This window comes from Exophiala viscosa (assembly GCF_022695815.1).
Source record: "Exophiala viscosa unplaced genomic scaffold EDD37scaffold_1, whole genome shotgun sequence".
Taxonomy (NCBI): domain Eukaryota; kingdom Fungi; phylum Ascomycota; class Eurotiomycetes; order Chaetothyriales; family Herpotrichiellaceae; genus Exophiala; species Exophiala viscosa.
The window spans coordinates 4,413,909-4,434,621 of record NW_026944353.1 but is presented as its reverse complement, the minus strand read 5'-3'; the positions used below and the strand labels follow the sequence as shown (position 1 = coordinate 4,434,621).

The 20,713-nt window shown below is 50.7% G+C and overlaps 9 protein-coding genes across 9 annotated transcripts; 4 read left to right on the top strand and 5 right to left on the bottom strand.

The window, feature by feature from the left end:
* Positions 1–221: 221 nt before the first annotated feature.
* EDD37DRAFT_83801 (aldo-keto reductase) lies at positions 222–1,784 on the top strand. Its single transcript, XM_062820334.1, has 3 exons — positions 222–437; positions 517–969; positions 1,059–1,784. Exons 1-3 carry the CDS (start codon positions 314–316, stop codon positions 1,562–1,564), a joined length of 1,083 nt encoding a protein of 360 aa, XP_062676036.1. The 5' UTR covers positions 222–313; the 3' UTR covers positions 1,565–1,784.
* A 112-nt stretch (positions 1,785–1,896) lies between these two features.
* EDD37DRAFT_655763 (adenylyl-sulfate kinase) lies at positions 1,897–2,737 on the bottom strand (the record flags this gene model as incomplete). The annotated part of the gene is made up of 2 exons (XM_062818780.1): positions 1,897–2,542; positions 2,730–2,737. The coding sequence occupies 2 exons, from the start codon at positions 2,735–2,737 to the stop codon at positions 1,897–1,899; spliced, it is 654 nt and encodes a 217-aa protein (XP_062676035.1).
* Positions 2,738–3,604: 867 nt separating this feature from the next.
* On the top strand, positions 3,605–5,422 carry EDD37DRAFT_690693 (uncharacterized protein; the record flags this gene model as incomplete). The annotated part of the gene is made up of 3 exons (XM_062820004.1): positions 3,605–4,245; positions 4,300–5,112; positions 5,145–5,422. Exons 1-3 carry the CDS (start codon positions 3,987–3,989, stop codon positions 5,420–5,422), a joined length of 1,350 nt encoding a protein of 449 aa, XP_062676034.1. The 5' UTR covers positions 3,605–3,986.
* Positions 5,423–7,569: 2,147 nt separating this feature from the next.
* Positions 7,570–9,303, top strand: EDD37DRAFT_661996 (uncharacterized protein; the record flags this gene model as incomplete). Its single annotated transcript, XM_062819147.1, has 3 exons — positions 7,570–7,609; positions 7,666–7,779; positions 7,835–9,303. 3 exons carry the CDS (start codon positions 7,570–7,572, stop codon positions 9,301–9,303), a joined length of 1,623 nt encoding a protein of 540 aa, XP_062676033.1.
* Positions 9,304–9,718: 415 nt separating this feature from the next.
* On the bottom strand, positions 9,719–11,870 carry EDD37DRAFT_83740 (uncharacterized protein). The gene is made up of 2 exons (XM_062820333.1): positions 11,840–11,870; positions 9,719–11,680 (listed from the first exon to the last, which is right to left on the bottom strand). Exon 2 carries the CDS (start codon positions 11,415–11,417, stop codon positions 10,080–10,082), a length of 1,338 nt encoding a protein of 445 aa, XP_062676032.1. The 5' UTR covers positions 11,418–11,680; positions 11,840–11,870; the 3' UTR covers positions 9,719–10,079.
* Positions 11,871–12,210: 340 nt separating this feature from the next.
* Positions 12,211–14,549, bottom strand: EDD37DRAFT_618722 (fungal-specific transcription factor domain-containing protein). The gene has a single exon (XM_062815826.1). It carries the CDS (start codon positions 14,415–14,417, stop codon positions 12,345–12,347), a length of 2,073 nt encoding a protein of 690 aa, XP_062676031.1. The 5' UTR covers positions 14,418–14,549; the 3' UTR covers positions 12,211–12,344.
* A 79-nt stretch (positions 14,550–14,628) lies between these two features.
* EDD37DRAFT_671962 (NmrA-like family protein) lies at positions 14,629–15,823 on the bottom strand (the record flags this gene model as incomplete). The annotated part of the gene is made up of 3 exons (XM_062819436.1): positions 14,629–15,267; positions 15,315–15,728; positions 15,782–15,823. The coding sequence occupies 3 exons, from the start codon at positions 15,821–15,823 to the stop codon at positions 14,806–14,808; spliced, it is 918 nt and encodes a 305-aa protein (XP_062676030.1). The 3' UTR covers positions 14,629–14,805.
* Positions 15,824–16,788: 965 nt separating this feature from the next.
* EDD37DRAFT_83697 (chaperonin 10-like protein) lies at positions 16,789–18,361 on the top strand. The gene is made up of 4 exons (XM_062820331.1): positions 16,789–17,171; positions 17,230–18,066; positions 18,111–18,227; positions 18,276–18,361. The coding sequence occupies exons 1-4, from the start codon at positions 17,022–17,024 to the stop codon at positions 18,300–18,302; spliced, it is 1,131 nt and encodes a 376-aa protein (XP_062676029.1). The 5' UTR covers positions 16,789–17,021; the 3' UTR covers positions 18,303–18,361.
* On the bottom strand, positions 18,242–20,632 carry EDD37DRAFT_83714 (uncharacterized protein). The gene has a single exon (XM_062820332.1). The coding sequence runs from the start codon at positions 20,533–20,535 to the stop codon at positions 18,421–18,423; it is 2,115 nt and encodes a 704-aa protein (XP_062676028.1). The 5' UTR covers positions 20,536–20,632; the 3' UTR covers positions 18,242–18,420.
* Between the last annotated feature and the right edge of the window lie 81 nt (positions 20,633–20,713).

Sequence of the window (20,713 nt, the reverse complement as noted above, 5' to 3'; positions counted from 1 at the left end):
CCATCTGCCGGGCCATGACCAAGGGTTGTCCTCCTTGTCCCGTATATAAACGGCAAAGACGGCTCATTCGTGCTTTTCAAATCCTTATCAATTGTAGTAGACAGGGACATCTGGCAATACGGTGTTCATCTAGAATACTTGAAGATACAAGAGGTAAATATGCCCTAACATCATACCAATCTCGACGAAGGGCCTGACATCAAGCTCCTTTTCAGAGGCTGACAAGTTCGCCTATAGGTCTGTTATATTCCCAGCCTGAAAAGAAATCTTCGTGACAACACGTCCGTCCTCAAACGACAACGCAATCGCAACCATGGGTGACGCCGGACTTCCTCAATCTCTCCAGGAGAGCGTGGAGAGCACAAAAGTTTCGTACGCCCAGCTGGGCCAGTCGGGTCTGCGTGTCTCGATTCCTATCCTTGGTGCCATGTCTTTCGGTATGTTCCCCAACTGAAATACAGCATCTTCACCCTTTCCAATCACTTGTAGTCAAAGCAGTCATTGACAACTAGGCAGGCCACAAGGACTGGCAACCATGGGTGATCGACGACGAAGCCGAAGTCGACAAACTCCTCAAAGGAGCCTACGACCGCGGCCTTAACACCTGGGACACAGCCAACGTCTACTCCAACGGTGTTTCCGAGAAAATGATCGGCGAAACCATCAAAAAGCACAAGATCCCACGACACAAACTCGTCCTGCTGACAAAATGCTTCGGCACTGTCGGCGAGGAGCCCGATGTCGTGCACATCAAGTACGCCGACGCCATCAAGAAGAGCAAAGACTACGTCAACCAAGGTGGTTTGAGCCGTGCCGCGATATTCAATGCCGTCGACGCGAGTCTTGAACGTCTCGATACTCCATACGTCGACTTGCTTCAGATTCATCGTTTCGACAAGTCAGTGCCAGTCGAGGAGACGATGAAGGCGTTGCACGATCTTGTTCAGTCTGGCAAGGTCCGATATATCGGTAAGTTGCGTAGCAACTAGGAAATCCACCTTCAATCCTATCGCTACCTGGGTGTTCCTAGCCATGCCACATACTGATATTGTTGATAGGTGCATCCAGCATGTGGGCCTACCAATTTGCCAAACTCCAATCCGCCGCCGAAAAGAATGGCTGGACCAAGTTCATATCCATGCAGAATCACTACAGTCTGTGCTACCGCGAAGAAGAGCGCGAAATGATCCCCTTCTGCCACGAGACTGGCGTGGGACTGATCCCCTGGGCACCACTGTACCGCGGCCTCTTGGCTCGACCTTTGGGATCCGACACAACGACTCGCGAGGAGAGCATGAAGGGCAACCCCATGTTCTCAGGCCTCAACGAGGAAGACACTACGATCATCAAACGTGTGCAGGAGTTGGCGGAGAAGCACGGATGGAAACAATCCCAGGTGGCGCTTGCGTGGATCATTCAGAAGGGCACGATCCCCATTGTGGGCTTCAGTAACTTGAACAGATTGGAGGAGGCGGTTGCTGTGAGGGGCAAGACGCTGACTGCGGATGAGATCAAGTACCTTGAGGAACCGTACAAGCCTAAGGCTATTGTTGGACATCAGTAGTTCAGACAAAGCAGATGGACGCCAGCAATTGTCGCTGTCAGGGACATTTAAGTAGAGACTGCTGAGGCGAGGCTGAGGAGAACAAAATCAAAACACTGTGAAGTAACACGAAGCAGAGATTCCCTGTCTTACTGCATAGCGACGACCTTCTCTTAGGCTATCGATTTCAAGATCTTAGTTCCCACATCGCCCGTCATGGTATGTCCAGATATATATTGGTCGAAAATGCATACAAAGCACCCCCACATATGCATTTGTGATTGTAGTTGATCACACCATATCACCCACAGGCTGAATCTGCTGATGCTGAATGACTACCGTAGTGACTGGGTCTACGACTCGTCATCCACTTCAGCTGGAGTACTCAAATACCCCTTGTCCTCAAGATACTTGACGATGATCTTGACCGCGTCCTCCACACTCGTCTTGTCGCTGGCGATATGAATTTCTGGTTTCAGCGGTTCTTCATACGGCGCACTAATCCCCGTGAACTCAGGGATTTTGCCCTCGCGAGCCTTCTTGTACAGACCCTTGGGATCGCGCTGCTCGGCGACCTCAACGGGGACATCGATCCAGACCTCGACGAAAGGAACGCCGGATTCACCGTCCGGTCGTTTCGCTTCGTGCAATTGCCTGGCCAGATCGCGGTCCGCGCGGTAGGGGCTGATGAAGCTTGTTATGGCGATGGTGCAGGAATCGGCGAAGAGTTTGGCGACTTCGGCGATGCGGCGGATGTTTTCTTCCCGGTCTTTGGGGGAGAAGCCGAGATCTTTGTTCAGGCCGAAACGGATGTTGTCGCCGTCGAGGCGGTAGGCGGCTTTGTTGTAGGGTTTGCGGAGGAGTGCCTGTTCCAGGGCGACGGCGATGGTGGATTTACCACTTGCCGAGAGTCCGGTCAGCCAGATTGTTAGGCCGGATTGTTTGCGTAGACCGGCGCGAATGTCGGGTGTCAGGGGGCTGGCGTGGAAGTGGATGTTGCTGGGTGAGATCAGTATGCTTCAACAGAGGTAAACATGCTGGAAATCTGATATGCTGGAGAATCTAGTAGACAGGAAATTGGGGACACATATTATGTAACCTAAAGGGCTTCTTCGAACAGGAGGTCTTTCTGCATTGGCCTGTTTCTGAGGCGCAAAGATGTGAGAAGGTGAGGTGTGGTACTTACGTCGCCATGATGAATGCGGTTTTGGTTGTCGACGTGAAGCTTCGCTGTTGGACTTCTACACGATGAATAGATCTTTTGCTTCCTTTTATGTCCTTAGAATCCCGTACGCGTGTCTATCAAAATTTCTCCATATTTGCGGTCATTGATTGATGCCGTGATCGGCGAAAACATCAAAAACTCTGCAATATTGCCAAGAGAGCGGCTACCTTCAAGGTTAATTACTGGTAACCTTGGAATGGTTCTCATCTCTTGGAACAGATGCCTCGCCAAAACAACGTTCCCGTCATATATTACGGTCTCCAAAATATCCTTTAATCTGGCGCCAAACGATGCCTCAACGATTTTTGCCTTCTCGGGTTCGGTAGCGTGAGTCTTACTCCCAATATCCTCCTTGAATATACTTGGACCTGCTCCTGCAATGTCCATCTGTGATTCTGCATTTCTTGCTTCGCAGGGTTTTTCCTCATTCTGCACAATTACCAGGTATCGCGGTCATTCACCTGCAATACAATATTCTAACAGTCAAAAGTCAGTGGTAGAGCGGAAGATTGCAGTCTTTATAAAAGCATTACAATATCTTCAGGCCACGCGTTCGAACCGCGTTCGAACCTTTGGATCTTTTTTTTTTGCTATATCTTTCTTTGAATCCAATATTAACGGGCCTCTTTTTCGCGTTTCCTACTTGTAAGTATTGTTCAGGTTGTGGTGAGTCGAGATCTGGCAATTGTGCGAGATAGTACTCGTACGGTGTTAGGGTCAAAAAATGATAAATACAACTTTACGAGAAGTCCACCGTAGGCTTCACCATAAGCTCCACCGTATACTTGGCCTATACTTAAGGCATTCCAGTTCTCTTCTATCTTTAATGTGTCGAAGTTGTTCTGTTGTTCTTCTCACTGCCCGTCGACTTTTTGGCTCCCCCCTTTTCTCGGTGCGGATGTCCAGTGTCGATGTTGCCAGTGCAAGATGGCCTCACTCGGAAGATCCTCAAGTCGATCTACGAGTACAGGGGACTCGAGAACAACCAAGTTTCGTGGTCTTGAAATAAGCGATTGGTGAGGAACTTCGCCTCGCCACCATCCTTCCCGGTTTCTCCTCATGATGTAAGGTAACAATCGTGCCATGTCTTAACTGGCCTAGACGTCACTTCGGTTTCAGTTTCAGTGGCAAAGATAATCAGTGCTTGCTTCTCTTCCTTCTGTGCACTGTTCACCGTCAGGCGCTGCATCGTAAAACCATAAGAATGCGATCAACGCGATGAGTGCAACCACTTTGAATCCCTACATCAGCAATGGAACGTGCTATACCGCGGCTGGGGACAAATTGGGTGACGAGTTTGTCCCATGCGGCAACGACGCTTTTGGACATCAAACCTGCTGCGGAGCGGGAGACAACTGTCTAGCTGACAACGCTTGCTTCGGTGTCCACGGTTCTGGCTATGGTAGCTATCTGACATATTGGGCTGGGTGTACCGATCCAAACTACGAAGACGCGAGTTGTCCCAAGAAAAAAGGCGGTAAGCGATTGCCAGCAAGCAGAATCTCGGAGTCGTTTGATTAATGCTTTTTAGACCAGCCGTGGGTTGCTTTGACACTTTGCGACGACAGCGATGGTGAATGGGCTATCTGCTCGCAATCCGGGAACCCGTCGACACTGCAAGCAGGCGCGTATTGTAGTTGCACCAATGCAGCTTCAGCTACTGTGGCATTTAGCGACTCAAACACCCTTACCAGTGTTTGCTCGCTGCCGACCAGCACCGGCCAGAGCATACAGTTTTTCGTCGGCCATTTTCCTAGTTCTGTCTTAACCACTGGGTCGGCGGCCGCTTCACAGACCTCTACTCCTACCAGTACTGGTGCAGGTGGAAGCTCCTCTGGTGCAGCAAACTCAGCGACCGCTACTTCCGGCCCGACTTCCACGAAAGCGACGGCCACAGCAGCTGCCACTACCTTTGTCACAGTCTTCACATCAAGTGCCACAACATTTACATCGACTACTGCCCCTTCGACGACAACCTTCACATCGAACGGTCTAACATTTACATCAACTACTGCCCCTTCGACGACGGTCATTACTTCCGGCGCCAGAACCGTCACATCGTCCTTTGTGACTTCGACGACCCCTTCAGCCGCTGCAGCAGGCGGCACTACTGGCGGCAGCTCTCATTCAGGGCTCAGCTCAGGTGCGAAAATTGGCATTGGGGTTGGCGCAAGTCTCGGCGCCGTGATGCTTCTCGCACTACTTTTAGCTCTCTTTCTACGACGCCGAAAACGTCGAAGGCCATCACAATCAAAGATGGAGAGCGACGGCTACGACCATGGAGCAGTCGTCGGCGCAGGGACGGAGAAGCCACCAGCGCCGCGTCCATCCGAGGACCCTCCAAGTCCGAAACCGAGATGTCATCGGCGCCTACAGCATACGATGCCAACGGGCAAGTGATGCAAGAGGCTGACGGGCGAGCTGCCATGCCTTGGACTCTACGGAGTGAACTCGAGGGCAGCCAGCCCGCAAGGAAAGGAGAATCTGTTCCGATCGCCGAATTACCGGGAAGTGAGAACTACGCGGGTCAGCAGGGAGGACGCGACAGTCTAGCTGTAGAAGCGAACCGCCAACTCGGTCCCGGATGGAACGGACCATCGTTCAAGCTGCTGAATAGCGGTGGAGGGAAGGAGTACCTGCAGAATCCGAGTTAACGTCTCCATGTGATTTTTGTATATATCTGTCACATAATGACGGCGGGTCACGGCCAACACGAGCATTCGGGAGGACAAAAGAAGGATTGAAGCGTTCAGCGATGGCAAATTTCCTGCACCGCATAGAGGGGATATCTAGTCAGCACATACATGAAGCTGTTATTCCTCATCGAGGTGCTCTACTTGCATTGATTCTTTCCTGACCGAAGAACGGGCTGCGGTGCGTCGTTGAAGCCAGACGACAGGTGTGATGGTGGTCCGTGCATTAGGAGCTAATAAATACGCGTGGGAACCCGACAAGCTACAACCGAGATAGTCTCTTTTATTCTGCAACGCCTTTGTTATATCAGGCCCCGCCATGAATCACAACCTCGAGGGAATGAATAACTGGCGTTTTTCCAATGACTACCTAGATGGCTTAGTCTGTCTAGCGATGACTCGTTGTTTTCCTATGTCGTTGTCATCGCCAACACCTGCCTATGAGACGATAACTATTTCGTCTCGCAAATGCATGATGTTCTTCAGCATCTGTCATGTCTGTCAAGTCCTCGTTTGCTTACTCCGCAGGCTGTCGAACACGCATTGGATGGCTCAAAGGACAGCAGGGGTGTAAACGGAACATCAAGTCCGACGGATGGCTGCATGCAAGCAAGCAAGCCACAAATGGCTTGAGGATCTTCAGCTGCCGCAATTTTACCTTGCTTACTCTCGGGTTTGAGCCTGAGATCCCAGATTCAAACTCTTCAGATCAAGGTCATAGCCTGCTGGCCACACTTCCTGCTATGATGCGTCACGTCGAGATTCTGCATCGGGCTTTGATTCATGCAATTGCAACCCTAGATCTCTAGATGCGCCCATTTCGGACACAGATTGTTTGCTCCTCAGAACCCTTACCAAGACGAACGTCTGACACAGGTGAGGTCAGTAGCCTTTTGTCAGGATGACAATGGTGGTTATACGGACAGGAAAATGGTAAACTGAAGCACATCAACCCGATTAATCCAACAGCAGCATGGCCCCCAATATCGGTGCACAACGTCTCTGAAAGATATGACGGAAATGATGCAGCCTGAGATAGCTTCCGGCCCAGTCTGGTACGTGCTTTTTTGAGAAGTCGGTGTACAACCTGCCGAAGCTGATTGATAGCAGCCACTTTCTCACTTTCTCAAGTTCTTTTTAAAAGCAATGCTGTTGATATTCAGACTGCCCAGACTGGGGTAGATGTGGTCGATATGACATCTCGTTCAGTCTCAACAAACAAAGGAACGAAAGGCGCCACTCACACCATTCAACCAAATCTTGTGCAACGATTCAGCCATGTCTGCGATCTGTGCGTTGTCAGATTGACTACCAATATACCCAGACAGTCCAGTATTTAGAAGGTGAGTATTCATCCCCAAGCTGTTTGTCTTGTGATAACCTGTTCTCTCTGTGGCTTTCCGACAAATCCGACAAATCAAGTGGTTGTATTCAGTTCATTTTTGTCTGCTTGAGAGTGTTCATAGTTGCTTGTTCCCAGACGTACTGACCTGACTTTCATTGAACATTGTCTGGCCTTGCAAGCAACAGTTTGATGATAATGAGTGCCGTTTCTGCCTGAAAGAGAGTTGTCTCAGCCGTGTATCAGTGCAAGCAGATTTCGGGTTTCTCCTCGCAATACAGGCGTGGTGCCTACTGCTGCGTTTGGAAGCCTCTGAGGAAGGAGAGGACGACGGAGGGAAAAGAGAAGCAGCAACAACGTCTCAACTTGACTTGCGCTGCGGTTGCGAGCACCACGATCGATGGATGAGGGTGTGAGGAAAAGTCGCGAATTCTGCCTCACCTTCTTTCTCATATTCCCACTCGTTTCACTGCCTTTTGTTTGTAGGTTGGGCATGAATAGCGGTGTCGCATTTACTGTTTGCATCACTTTCGACTTCTTTTACCGTGTTATGTCACTTCATTTCACAATTTCAACCGCGATCAGAGCCGTCGACGATAATCAAGTCAGTCGTCACTTCGACTTTTTGTCCCCTCGATATTCAGCATTGCCTCAACCTGAGCAGTGACTGGAAACGTCTCCGTCCTCCCTTTCACTTACCTTCATCTCACCTACCTCTCGTCACAAGGCAGTACCAACGCGAATCTGCCGCAACGGCCAGACAACTATGGCTTGGGATAAGCTTACCAAGTGGATTATTGGCCGTGGTATGGCAACATCATCCCGGATGACACTAGAATACTCGAGACTGATGCTCCAACAGGCCTGGCAGAGAAGAGCGACAAAAAGAAACTTGAACGCGAATACAAAGAGGTCGAAGAGGCACTCAAACTGATAAGAGAGGTTGCGAATGAGCCGATCCTACCACTACCCAGTCGTAAGATCACCTTTTGTCCATGGCCTGATGATTTGAAGACTAAACGAGGATGAAGAACCTCCTTCGGCTTGCAGCAGTCCCATTCCTGACCACCGCAAGCCTCGCACCGCTCTCGTGTACTCTCCTGAGAAACCGGCCTGCGCTAGATCAACCTCGAGTCCAGCGATACCATCTCTGGTAAACCACAATTCCCCACCAGACCTTTCCAGCGACGCAGACTATAGTGACTTGAAGAAAACTTTCAGCTGCGATGGTGCATGGACTTTCAAAGATCAGCTGGTAGTACCAATGCCAGAAATGATAGGGTTTGGAAGGTATCGACGATCAATCAACGCTCCAACCGATTGGCAACTTGAGCGCGCGGTACGGAGCCTACACGATATGAAGGGAATCATTATCGACCATCTAGGAGACTGCCCTCCGCTGGGAATGGGTGACGATGTGTGGCGCGATTACAAAGCTCAACATTCGCGTGCCAGCAGCTTTGCAAGCTCGCACAGCTCACACTCGCATACCACCGCCACGGAATACCTTGACAAATCTACTGGGACCAAGGTCAGCCGCGGGTTCTGTGCTTCCACCAGTTCAAGCGCGGCAAGCTCGTGCAGAGATGGTAGAAGCGAAACAAGGCGTGATTCGAATATGTCCACAACAAGCATGACGAGTCTCAACACCGAAGGAGATGTCAAGCTCAGGCGTCGATCGGGTCGAATGTCCCCCTTTTCCCGGCATGCCAGCACGACATCGATCAGTCCACTAGCTGTTATCAGCGAATTGCAAGAGAACGCTAGCAAGGCTCCTCGCAAAGTCCAAAAGCCTTGCGCATTTGATGAAGATGGCAACAACGAAAGTGCAGTAGCCTCGGACGACGATGATGAATTGCAGTGGGGCGACATGCTCGAGCTTGATGGTGACTCAGCTGCCGGCAATCTTGCGAAGGGTCTTGCTCAACGATCTTCAACATCAAGGAGCAAGTCAAACGCGAGACCGAACTTGACTCGCCAACGTACGAGATCTCCAGAAAGACCAAGGTCGCGTGGATCTACAACGAAAAGAGCCGTTCTCGACCGATCCAAGACCATCAGAACTACGGCCTATGCCAATAATGTCCGCTTTCAGGGCCCAAGGCAGCTGTCAGACAATCAGAAGCCACTGTCATCCAATCCAACGAATCAAACAACGTCGGAACACAAGAAGCAGGGAAATAAACATTGTCAAAGTGCAGACCAGGAAGATCCGGCTATCGCTACACTTCCGAAGATCCTGGCCGGCGCAGCTCTGACACCGGTTGCAGAAATCGATTCTACAAGAGAATCGGCACAGTACGTTGTCGACGTTGTTTCCAAGGTCGAACGCCTACCCCGAAAGCAACAAGAACGGGCAACAAGCGGCCATTTCAGCAGCAAACCTCAGAGTCCCCTAAAAACCCGGAAGGCAAGATCCACGACTGTTTGCCGGATCGTCTCAGCGTCTTGCGGTAACGTTTCCGAATCCACAACATCAAGCAGGACAATTACAGGATAATACAAGCCTGACCATGCGAGCACACATACCATTCGAGGTTGGCGAGGTCCTATGGGACGTGCCACAAAGAGACGAGGTACAACCAGCGATGAGGCGGAGCTCGTGATGTCTCTTCTCCATGACACTTTCTCCGATATTCGCAGCAAGTCATGTGCTTGCGACCTGATTCGAATTCTTGCACGAATATCAACGGCTGACCGACAGAGCTGCGGCACAGACTGTGACATACCATTTCATTTCATATGCCGCACGCTGGAGGTAGTTGCCCTAAGGTATCGGGAGTTCCAGGACAGTCTGATGCTTCGTAATGCTAATGCTAGTGCGAATTTTCGTATTGATAATGAATACCTCGCCAGGACACCAGGCCTATCTGTGGCGGGTGGGCAATGGGGTCAGATCACTCAAGTGACTTCCTGTCCAAAGGAGAAGATGGAGCAGTACTGTCAGCACCGACAGGGAAATCAAGGAGTGGAACTACAAGGAGAATCGACTTTCGGACCGTTCATGGGGAAAGAGCAGATTGCTTGCCAGGCCGAGCACGCGGCAGCGATGAGCTTAAATGAGGTAACAGCAGTTGTGCTAACATCGTATCTAATGAAAAGACATCCCCGATTCTCAAACATGCTGCACTTATTCTGCTGAACTTCAAATTGAGCAAATCAGGTCGAAGTACCAGGTGATGGCCAAAATCGATAGCCAAAATCGATAGTCTCTTCAGCGGATCTTTCGTTGCAGCGCCAAGCTGTACCACAGGCGGCATTGAATGAGATATCACATCAAGGACGTTCGACTTCAGCACTCGCCAGTAAATCGGACCTTTCTTCCTCAGTCGGTATCTCGGCAATCACCAAGTACAAAACATCCTGCTTCATCATCCCTTTGACACCCCCAAGCAAGCTCGGACTCGATCCCTTGCGCTGTCCGATCATGTCCCGGACGCCTGCTATCGCCTGGCCCTTGTAATTGACTGTTTGTGTTTGAGGCCTTCCAGTCAACTGCGTCAATTTCGCTTTGACGTCGTCGGGACTCTGAATTCTTCCTCCCGTCAGGAGAGCCAGGGAACTTGCAGAATTGATAGGGTGATTTGGATCCGCAAACCTGCTTGCAAATTTGCCAGGATCCGCGGCACCGGGGACAGCGAGCTTTGAGTCTGGGCCGTACCTGCCAGCGAAATCTGCCTGGGCACGACGGTCTTTGTACTCCGAGACGAACTTGCGTGTGCTTTTCCATGACGATTCTCGACGTTGAGCAGATGGCCGTCCATCGGCACATTCATCTGAGTCTTCCTGTGTGGTCGATTCATCTTGACTGGAGGGGCTCGGGAAGATCAGCGACGCAGCCTGTGGGAGCTCCAGTTCGCCTTTGGTAGTTCCATCGGATGTCCTGAGTTTACCGGACGGCTTTCTTCCGGAGCTGCTGGTTGTGCTGGACCACTTTTTCAGCACCGTCTGAGCATTACTGAAGGCGCCACTGTTGAGATCGAAATCCAAGAGTACGTTGCCTTGCGCCTCGGGCTTGAAAGTCATGATCATACAATGCAGATTCTTCGGGTGGAACAGTTCCTCATTCGCCTTGTCCAGGTAATTGTTCGTCCGGGCACGACCTTGCACCTCAATGGCGGCTTTCGAAGCAGCCGTAACACCAGCTGAGACGGCCATTGCTATTACCGATGGTGCAAATCCAGCTGCAATGGCAGCAACGTTGATAACCTGGAAGATAGGTGATGCTTGCGACGATGTGTGGAAGTCTTTCAAGAAGGCGAGAAAAGTCTGCTGATCGATGCCTTTGTATTGCCAGAGATCCGGAGCATAGGCGCGGACAAAGCCACGACTCCTTGAGTTCGGACGTCGTTGAGGTAGAATTATCGGTAAAGGAAGAGGCTCAATCATATTGGGGCGATCGGTATAATTTTCTGCGGGATTACCCTGTGGACCGATCATGGCGTCGTAGGCTGGAAGTTCGTTCTGGATGTTTCTCGTCGAGGTAGAAGAGCTCTCTGTAGCATTTTGACTGACAGTCTTCTTGGATTTTCTCTGCGCATGGATTTCGGTCGCCAACCCAACCAGACCGGTGACTCGATACAATGGTCCGCGGTCATTCTGTCTGGGAGCCATGGTGAGGAAGACTATGGGAAGATAGATAGTGTGAGAGAGAACGTTTCTTCTCTTTGCTGTGGAGGACGACCTTTTCTGAGAAGAGTAGTTTCTTTCTTGCTCTGGGAGGACGAGTTTTTGATGGTGAATTGTCTGAGGAACGGCCTCGTTGGTTGCAGCATATATATACTTGACCTGATGGGTGCACAGCCTAGTATATTCCGGCGATTAGCCATATCTGTATTCGCGAGTTTTGACGGACGCGTTAACATATGTTCAGGCGTCTGCATTGAAGAAAGTCCAATTAGCAGAGCGATAACAGTATTCTCTCAACGTTTAGACCTCTGAAAGAAAGGCGAGAGAACAAAGGTGCGTTAGACCATATGGAAAGTGACGTGCCATGATCTCGCGGATAAGTACCAAAAGGGGTATGCAGTGCGTACTGAAAGTAGCTAGAAGCACGAAGCTTCGTATTTCGTATCCTAGTTCCGAACTCCTCGTACGACATCGCTTTCGGGACCATGACGCTTGCTGCATGCGTAGTCCCCAAAATACTGGCGGTCAGTGCTATGACTCTTATTGACGCGTTCAGCCCAGATGCTGCAGACTTGGAATAAGAAGGATGCATGGATTGCACTCTACCTGAATGTGTAGGCTGTGTTTGTAGCCGGATGGCGGAACATTTCGCTGAGTGTCTCCGCAGGCTCACTTCCACAGCGCGGATTGCGGAGAGGGTGCCGCAGGATGGCGGCTGCTGGCAACGGCTCCATCAATTGAACACTACTAGTAGTAATCATGCTTATGCAAATATTATGGCCAGATCATTGACTTGGAATTGTGTGCTACAGTATATAGGTTGTGTGCTACGCCCAGCTATGGCTTGACCGCAAGTCAATAATTTCAATCAGGATGAAGCTGTGAGAGAACAATGAAAATAATGCTTGCGCATCACATCCACGAGTTGAACGAGTTTTCATCAAGCTCCATGTCCCAACTCGGTGCCTCTTGCATGATGTAGGATACGTTGTCAAAGTTCCACTCGCCATACTCAACGTCAATATTTGGATCGAATACCTGCGGCAAAGATGCTTGGGAGGTAGGCATGATACATTGAGCGCCTGCCATAGAAACACTTTGCGGATCGGCTGTTCTGGACATGCTTGTGAGAGTGGAAGCAGTAGGATCCTTATTCTGGCTACAATGCACTGCTGCTGTTGTAGTACTGGGACCGACGTGGCTGGTAGTCATGCTTTCTGGACTTTGTTTCGCGGCAGCTTTGGATCTGAGGTTCAGCAATCTCCCCCATCGCCGTTCACCCTCTGGAACATGACCCTCCCACGCCTTGAAGAATGTGTCGACGGCATTCCAAGCTCTCTCGACCAGATCGGGTACTGCTGCGGAGCCGAGACAATGAAGAAGAAATGCAACCGCATCCCATTCAATGTATTTTTGGAAGAGCCAGACCCATCGAGAGTATTTGTCGCTTGTTCGTAGCGTGTGGGCATATTCGATTATCTCAATGCTGCTTTGTACAAGATCGTGCAGTCGGGCACCAGTCAGCCCTGTTAAGCCGTCACGGGATGGATGACAAATAGTAAGCTTGACCTTAGCAAGGACCATACGTATCGATGTCACCGTAAGGAAACAGATAGGTATTTTGCGGTCGCAGTACCTCAAATATTTCTCTTCGAGGTCCTTCAGCAGAGCCTCGATATAGTCGTTCTTTTGCGGCAACGAAAGATTGGGATAGCCATTATCCTTATTGAATTTGGATGAGAACACCAACTTTCGCGCGGCGTAGCTACCCTCAAAACGTGTCAAAGTGTATGTCATCTCCGTACGTTGTCGTATGGCTGAGACTGGCTCGGTCATATTGATGTCCAAGTCAGCATCGTTGACATTGGCAGGAAACTTGGTATCAAACATATGCTCACAAAGGAGAGGATCCATGTCGTTGTCTTCGGCTGTCCGAACGTCAAGTATAACAATGTGCCACCACAGTCGGCGTCGCATCTCCGCCAAGAATGGCGAAAGTCCAAGAGCGACCGGGTCACGGTGTAGTCCCAATTTCATGGCTGATCGGATGAGAAGCCCGGTCATGGAGAAGATATAAGTTTTGTTAGCCGAGTGGCGCGCACAAACCAGGTACATCGTCAAGGCCTGGAGTGAGGTGACATCCGGGCTGCTCATGAAGTCTGCTTTGGAAAGTGCTTGCCCCACCCCGAGTTCATAACGATCAAGCAATGTCTGGCGTTCCTCCTGAAATAATTTCCGACAAGAGGCTGAACATTGGATGCTTGCAACAGCAGAGTAGTATATCGAGAACATGAGACTTTCGAATGCAGATGGGATCTGTGCAAGATTCTGGCTAGCTCGTAGTATTTGTCGTTGGGTGACCGGAACGTGAACCATCTTGAGGACTGGGTCAACGTTCTCCAGGAAGACCTGCCAGAGACTGAAGACATGATTCTGCGTAGGGTGCAATTGCACCAATTCTGCGAGATGGATCGTTGAGCCAAACATGGGCCCATACTTCTGCTGTGAGCGGGCAGGTCTGGCAGGCGACGATTCTGTTACGAGCGAGGGGTTGTTAGGGGCAGCAGCCTCGTCCTTGTCGGCTTCATCGAGGTCAGCCCAAAAGCTGCTCGTGACATATCTGGTGTCCCCTTGCTCCGAGACCAATCTGCCAGTGGTTGAATTGGCTGTGAGCTGAGTACCAGAAGGCGTTCCCTGATGAGAGAAAGGGTCGGGTCGAGTACTCTCGGGTATCTCTGGGGTGGGAACGTTGGCAATCCTCGACTCCAGTCGTAGCAATGATGTCTCGATGCGTTCTAGTCTCGAAAGTAATTGGGTTTCCGGTTGCTTCTTTCCTGCTTGATCTGGACCAGGATACACGCACTGTAAGTGGAGTTTGGTGCAATAGCTACAAGGCTGATCTCGGTCGCACCTGATCTTCCGCCTTCTACAAGCGACGCAGGAACGCCCTGGCGTAAGTCTGGAAGTGGCGGCTGGGTCATCCATCGTGGACTAGGCCATGCGCTTGCTTATGATCCAAAAGCATGTAGACATCTTCCTTTACTGCAGGAATCGCCCGACATGCCGTACGGGTTCGAGATATGCACGGATTGATCCAGAAATAGCGCTCAATCTGATAATGCGAAATGGACGGAAAACAAATGGATCCCTGTCCAGGCATGGATTTTCCAGGGTCCTCCGGCCAAGCTCTCCAGATGGGGAAGATACGCAAGAATTACCCCATTTCAGGCCTCCCACAGTTAATATCATTACCGCTGGTCAGGGCCAACTCTTACAGTGACAACAATCTCCTCGCTCTTTGTTCGTTGGAAGTGTAGGAAGTATGCTGTATTCTAAAGTTGTCCATTGGGCCCATCCGCAACCCATTCAACGTCTATGCAACAGATCTGAGCACATTCCTCATGACTTCGTCTATGCTGCTCTCCGCCCGCAAGCCAATGAGTTCATTTGCCAAGTTCTCGTCGACAGGATAATTTGTCCTGATTCCTGGTACTGTTCCCCAAGCTGAAGCTTTAACGAGAGCAAACATGCCGGAGAAGTCACCTTTTGCAACCAATTCTCTGCCGCGAGCAATCTCTTCATCCGTCTTGACATGTTGAACAGTCCATCCCTGCCCGGTATGAGACTGGACTACTTCCAAGATTGCTCTCTGAGTGGTTGTGACGCTCGAGACGTAAAGATACTGATTTGCCGTCTCGGCAGGATGTGTCAGGATGCCGATGATGGCCTTTCCAAAGTCATCCTGCGTCGTGGCAGAGAAAGCCACGTTGCCGTCATCCCAAATCTCGGCCTTTTTGTTGACAAGATCGAATCCTAGGAACCCGACCTGGAATGCCTTTTTTGAATTAGTTGTGCTCTTCCGGTACGAGGCTCAACACGTACCCAGTCAAGCAAGATGCCAGTTGCTAAGCCTGTCCACGTTAAGCCAGATGCTTCTTTCGCCTTCAAGTAATCCAACACCATCTTCTTCGGCTCAAATACAGGGACGAGATGACGAACAGCCTCGCTTCGGGTATTCGACGAGAACTCTGACGGGATGAATCTTTTGACACCTGCTTTGACCGTAGCATCGATGATCACTTTCTGATCCAGAAAGCCGGTGGCACCCACAGCAGAAATGACCGCATCATGTCCTGCAAATGCTTTCACGAGCTTGTTTTCGGTGTAGGCTGTCCTGACCACACTCAGGTCTGGTGAGAAAGATGCCGAGCTCGATTCTCTCGTCACAATGGTGACTTGGAAAGCTTTCGCATTGAGTAACGCGGCCAGGATGATTGCACCCAGATTTCCTCCGGCCTATCAGCAAGTTAGCATGCGAATTACACTTCAACGATTTTGAACCACTGCACCCCAATCAGCACGACCTTATTGATCGGTTGAGTTGCCGACATCTTGCACAAGCCTTGAACTCCGAGCGTTTGCTACCGGTGGCCCCCATGTCACTGTTCCTAGCCCTTTTATAAGGCACGATCTTCATGACATGGGTCAGTACGGATGATAAATCAAGCCTCCACATGTACACGTCCAATGTATGACCGTGTCAGAGACCTCTACAGTTGTGACATTGACAATGCACAAGCACTCTGGATAAAGTTGCACGTTGTAATCCACGAGCGCGTTATGCGATAATGGCTGGGTCAGATCTCTCCCTATCCGTGCATTACTCAGCAACGCGGCCATCGCGGAGCCGCTCTCCGCGACCTCCATTGTCTTCGGTCCCAATCGACACTACCACGACTCTTCTACGCATTGAAGTTTCCACTCAATCTCTACTCCACAGTGCGGGCCCAGAGAACGCACGCCGCGTTGTAGCAAGCGTCATTTACCGTGGCAGACGGAGGAGTAGATGCGCCTCGATTCAAGCCTGGGCACGCTGTGGTGCTTCGATATCTAGTTCTCGCCTGCTGGGATGGGGCTATTCAAACATCATGTCCGAACATCATGTCTTGCTCAGACATGAGAACCGCTTGCGCAAGGCTGGGGCGCGAGATCACTGTACTGAGGGTAAATCAGCGAAGGAGATTAGATTGATGTGCGACATGATGTAAGTTGCTTTGGTTCTGATGTGAGAACGTACTATCCTGACGAGATCGCGCAGTCCAGACTTCTTCTATACATTGTGAAAGGATCTGCTTCCACCGAGATGTGATACATGGTCGAAGTTGACTTACTTTGACGCCTTGGAATGAAGCAATAGCCAAAAGCATACAGGCATCTTGCTGGCGTTGCTGGAAGCATGGCGACGCACGATGTCTTTATCGCAGGATTAGGGGCGAAGGGAACCAGATCTCTAAAGGCCTTGGATCCCGATAACAGTGCCGTCATGATAAATCAAGTTCGGCAGCATCGTTGGTGCTATCTCAAGATTTGGCCCACGGAAGTGGGGGTGGGGGAATGCCCGAGTAGGTCCTTGACAAGCTCTCCGCCTAGGTACAGTATTTACAGCCCGGGCCTCGGCTCTTCAAGTCTACGCTGTATACTCTTTGCAGGCCCGTACCCGATTCTCTATTGAAGCAGTACCAGTGCACAGAAGGACAATCAGGATCAAAGACTACGCACGCAAACGATTTGATTGACTATCTCAACGTCATGGACTCCCTACCAGAGAAGGATATCCCCACAAAAGCGATAGTGGTTCAGAAACCTCATGCACCATTCGAGCTCCGGGATGTGATACTCGACGAGGTTCGGGCTCATGAGGTGCTTGTGCAGATGAAGTTTACGGGGATTTGCCACACTGTAATGACCAGTCCCGAATTTAGGGCGAGATCGGTCTGTAGCTGACTATGTTTCGCAGGATCTTGTGGTGCAAGATGGTGACATTCCTGTCGGCTCATATCCAGCAGTACTCGGCCATGAGGGTGCAGGTATCATCCGCAGAGTGGGAAAAGACGTCCAAGATCTGCATGTCGGTGATCTCGCATTACTCAGCTTTGCGTCTTGCATGAGCTGCTCGGTGTGCAAAGAAGGCCGTAAAGGATCGTGTGCGGAATTCACCTACATCAACTTTGTTGGTGCGCGAGGCCCCGAGAGTTCACCGATAAGGTTACCAGACGGACAACGTGTTCGGGGGCAATTCTTTGGACAGTCATCGTTCAGCGAGCTTGCAGTTGTGGATGCCAGATCGGTCGTCAAGTATAGTGGTGAGGAGAAGGACTTGTCATTTCTAGCTCCTCTGGGTTGCGGGTACATGACAGGAGCTGGAACGATACTCAACGTACTCAAACCTCGTACAACAAGCAGCGTGGCTGTCTTTGGACTTGGTGCCGTCGGTCTGGCGGCAATCATGGCAGCGAAAATGGAGGGAGTTCAGGAGATTATCGCGGTTGACATTGTTACTTGGAAACTCGAAATGGCTACAAAACTTGGAGCAACGCATACCATTGACCCGAAGCAGGGCGACTTTCTCGATGCAGTCCACAAAAGGTGTCCGGACGGCATCGAGTACATTGTTGACACGACCGGGTCAATCTCAATGATCAACAATGGCATCAAGGCGCTCGGCCATGCAGGCACGCTGGCTCTGGTTGGCGTTCCGAAGCCAACAGATCAGATCGAGGCCAATGCAATTGACATTTTGAGTTCATGTAAAAGAATCATTGGAGTCATTCTGGGTTCTACCGATCCTCAAGAGGTATGTTCTTTACTCCAGGTTTGACTATGTCTCATGGAGAACAGTTCCTACCACGTCTTTTGGACATGGTCCAGTCCGGTTCATTTCCGGTCAATCTGCTGTCTGCCGTCTACCCGGCGAAAGACGTGAACCAGGCGATAGCCGATATGAAGGCTGGAAAGGTGAGTTCATTTTATAGGCACTGGCTGTATCTGACAATTGATGTACAGGTCATAAAACCTGTGTTGGCATGGTAGTGCATCTTCCAAGACGATGGCCATGCTCGGTCAAAGCCGATCGTCAAGATGGTGTTCCTCCTCGGTTATACACGGCATAAATATTGATACTGTACAACCCGAAACGATTTGAGCACTGTCAATCCTTACTATCTGACCGGATACACACTTTTTGGAATTCAGAAATCAAGTTGTTAACCTGTTGCATACTCGTTTGGTCGTATTGCCTGAGAAGCGGGCCGGCGGACTCGATGCTAGAAAGGCTCATTGGTTTCTGCACTAGACCGTTCGAGAACGCCGCGGCTTCAGCACCTTCATCGTCTGATGTGGAGAGACGATCTACCATGAGTTTTGCAAGAAGCCAGTACTCTGACGCATGACGTGTAAAACCAACACGCCTCCACATATCATCCGAAGCAAGATCGTGCATGGAGGAAGTCACCGGAGAGTGGCGTGGTGTTTCAGAGAAACGTGTAACGTAAATGTTCCAGACCATTTCCCAATTCTGCAGGCCTTGCTGAATGGCACTTAGCGAACCCTGACAGCTGAAGGAACTTTGATAGTGAAATATGAGAGAATGCAGTGCAGATGTCATGGCGAAGAGATTGAGAGGTCCTAGACCGGCCAGCATAGTGCTGGAGTCGTCATCGACATGGCTTCGATAGAGCATCTCGAAAGCTGAAGCGAAATCCAACGACTCCACTGGCTGCAGAGCACTGTCTTGCTGTTCTTGCGCCAGACTGTTGAAGCAATCTTCTGCAGTCAAGGCCTGAAAACAAGCCTCAGGCTTAGCCGGGCTCATTCTCATTTCCCGAATTACCATACGTGGAGGCAAATTGTTGAAGATCACGAAGGCGGTATCCAAGAGGAAGATCCACAGACACACTCGAATCAGCTCTTCTCTGGCTGCAAAGTTCTTGAAAGAGAAATCGCATAGGTTTTGTTGCCGGTAGTTGGGATGCCGGGCATTGTGAAGGGTGTCTCTGGCAGCTGCAACCATCGTGCTGTAGCGGTATCGGCGAATTCGACGCTTGCTCGAGTGTGTTCCTTCCCAGTTCTGGTAGAGACACACCATGTATGCAGCTTGTAGTGCTCTCAGCTTTCCTCGCCACCATTGAGCCTCGCCAGTGTCGCAAAAGCTGGAAACAGGGCTGTCATCGCAGAGGTCGTCAATGCTGAAAACCAGTTCTTCAACACAATTGAACCAGCGCCTCGCATACTCGCGATCCGATGGTTCTGGCGAGACACATGCCCCCATCACTGACATTGCTGCGACAAGCTCGGGTTTCGCAGAGGCGGAATGAAACGTGGCTTTGTGCATGATATTTACGTTAGGGTGCCAAATTGCCCAATAAAAGTGGATATACCGTCGGATGTTCATTGGAGAAAAGAAATGTAAGCAGGCTTCTTCTGCTGTGTTTGACCACGAAAGGTCGACGCAGCTGTTTTTGGATTGCTGCAGCACAACGTCTTTGATAGAAGTGATGATCTCGTGAGACTTGAGCGATAGGGGATCGGAGAGCCACTGAAGAACGGCCGCTTGAGAGTTATACTCTTCATTGACGTCTGATGTTGTTGGGTTCCCTGCGAAAGCCACAGTGGAGTCTGCACATGCTGGTACGGGCACAGCAGTGTGCTTCTTAGACCCTACAACGTCGTTTTGGAAGCTTGTTGCGACTCGCCGCCGTTGCTCGAGTGTACCGCAATCGAAAGCATCGACGAGACCAGTCTCACTCGTGAAATTGGCCAAGAAGTTCAGAGATCGGTCGTCATGGTGTCTCTCATCGGACATTGCACTAGCCGGGCTCTGGACTCCTGAACCCAAGTTGAGAAAGTCCTGCCAGCTATCAGATGGGACGTCGAAATCATGGCTCGACAGGCCACAAGAAACCCAGCCGGCTATGTTGGTAAAAGATGGAGCGCCGCCGCCGTGGCGAATGCTGTTCTCGTCGGTAGATGCTGGGAGGTCATATGAGTCAAGAAGACTGATGGTAGGATCCGGTTGGGTTTGAGGATTGGAAAGAGCACGTCTTTTGACACTTGGCTCTGTCGATTGCGCGGGATGATCGAACAAATTGTCGCACGTCCTGAGATGTCGCTTCAGCACATCAGAGCGCTGGAACGTGTTTCCGCATCCCATGCATTCATGAGGCCTTTCCGTACCGTGCGATATTTGGTGGCGACGCAAATGCTCGGGCCTCTTGTATGATTTGGAACAAGTAGGACACACGTTCAGACTGGCGTAGTTCGCCATCAGGTAGGCTGTCAGCACTGTTGTCGCCCAATGCTGACTTATGGCTGCGAGGACGTGCGAAACATCATGAAGGAAGTAGCCTCATTGCTGGGCGCACATGGCCAGACGAGAATTATCAAAAGTTGGGGGCGCCCCAGGTCCCCGGGCCCCCGGACCGAGAAAATCTGGCTAGTGAGGC

Bases quoted from the DNA above. Each gene is read 5' to 3' on its own strand.
- EDD37DRAFT_83801 (XM_062820334.1), top strand. From the start codon at position 314: ATGGGTGACGCCGGACTTCCTCAATCTCTCCAGGAGAGCGTGGAGAGC. The intron at 438-516 runs GTATGTTCCCCA...ACAACTAGGCAG, and splicing joins CCTTGGTGCCATGTCTTTCG to GCCACAAGGACTGGCAACCA. The intron at 970-1,058 runs GTAAGTTGCGTA...TATTGTTGATAG, and splicing joins TGGCAAGGTCCGATATATCG to GTGCATCCAGCATGTGGGCC.
- EDD37DRAFT_83740 (XM_062820333.1), bottom strand. From the start codon at position 11,417: ATGGCTCCCAGACAGAATGACCGCGGACCATTGTATCGAGTCACCGGT.
- EDD37DRAFT_618722 (XM_062815826.1), bottom strand. From the start codon at position 14,417: ATGGATGACCCAGCCGCCACTTCCAGACTTACGCCAGGGCGTTCCTGC.
- EDD37DRAFT_83697 (XM_062820331.1), top strand. From the start codon at position 17,022: ATGGACTCCCTACCAGAGAAGGATATCCCCACAAAAGCGATAGTGGTT. The intron at 17,172-17,229 runs GTAATGACCAGT...TATGTTTCGCAG, and splicing joins TTACGGGGATTTGCCACACT to GATCTTGTGGTGCAAGATGG. The intron at 18,067-18,110 runs GTATGTTCTTTA...CATGGAGAACAG, and splicing joins GTTCTACCGATCCTCAAGAG to TTCCTACCACGTCTTTTGGA.
- EDD37DRAFT_83714 (XM_062820332.1), bottom strand. From the start codon at position 20,535: ATGGCGAACTACGCCAGTCTGAACGTGTGTCCTACTTGTTCCAAATCA.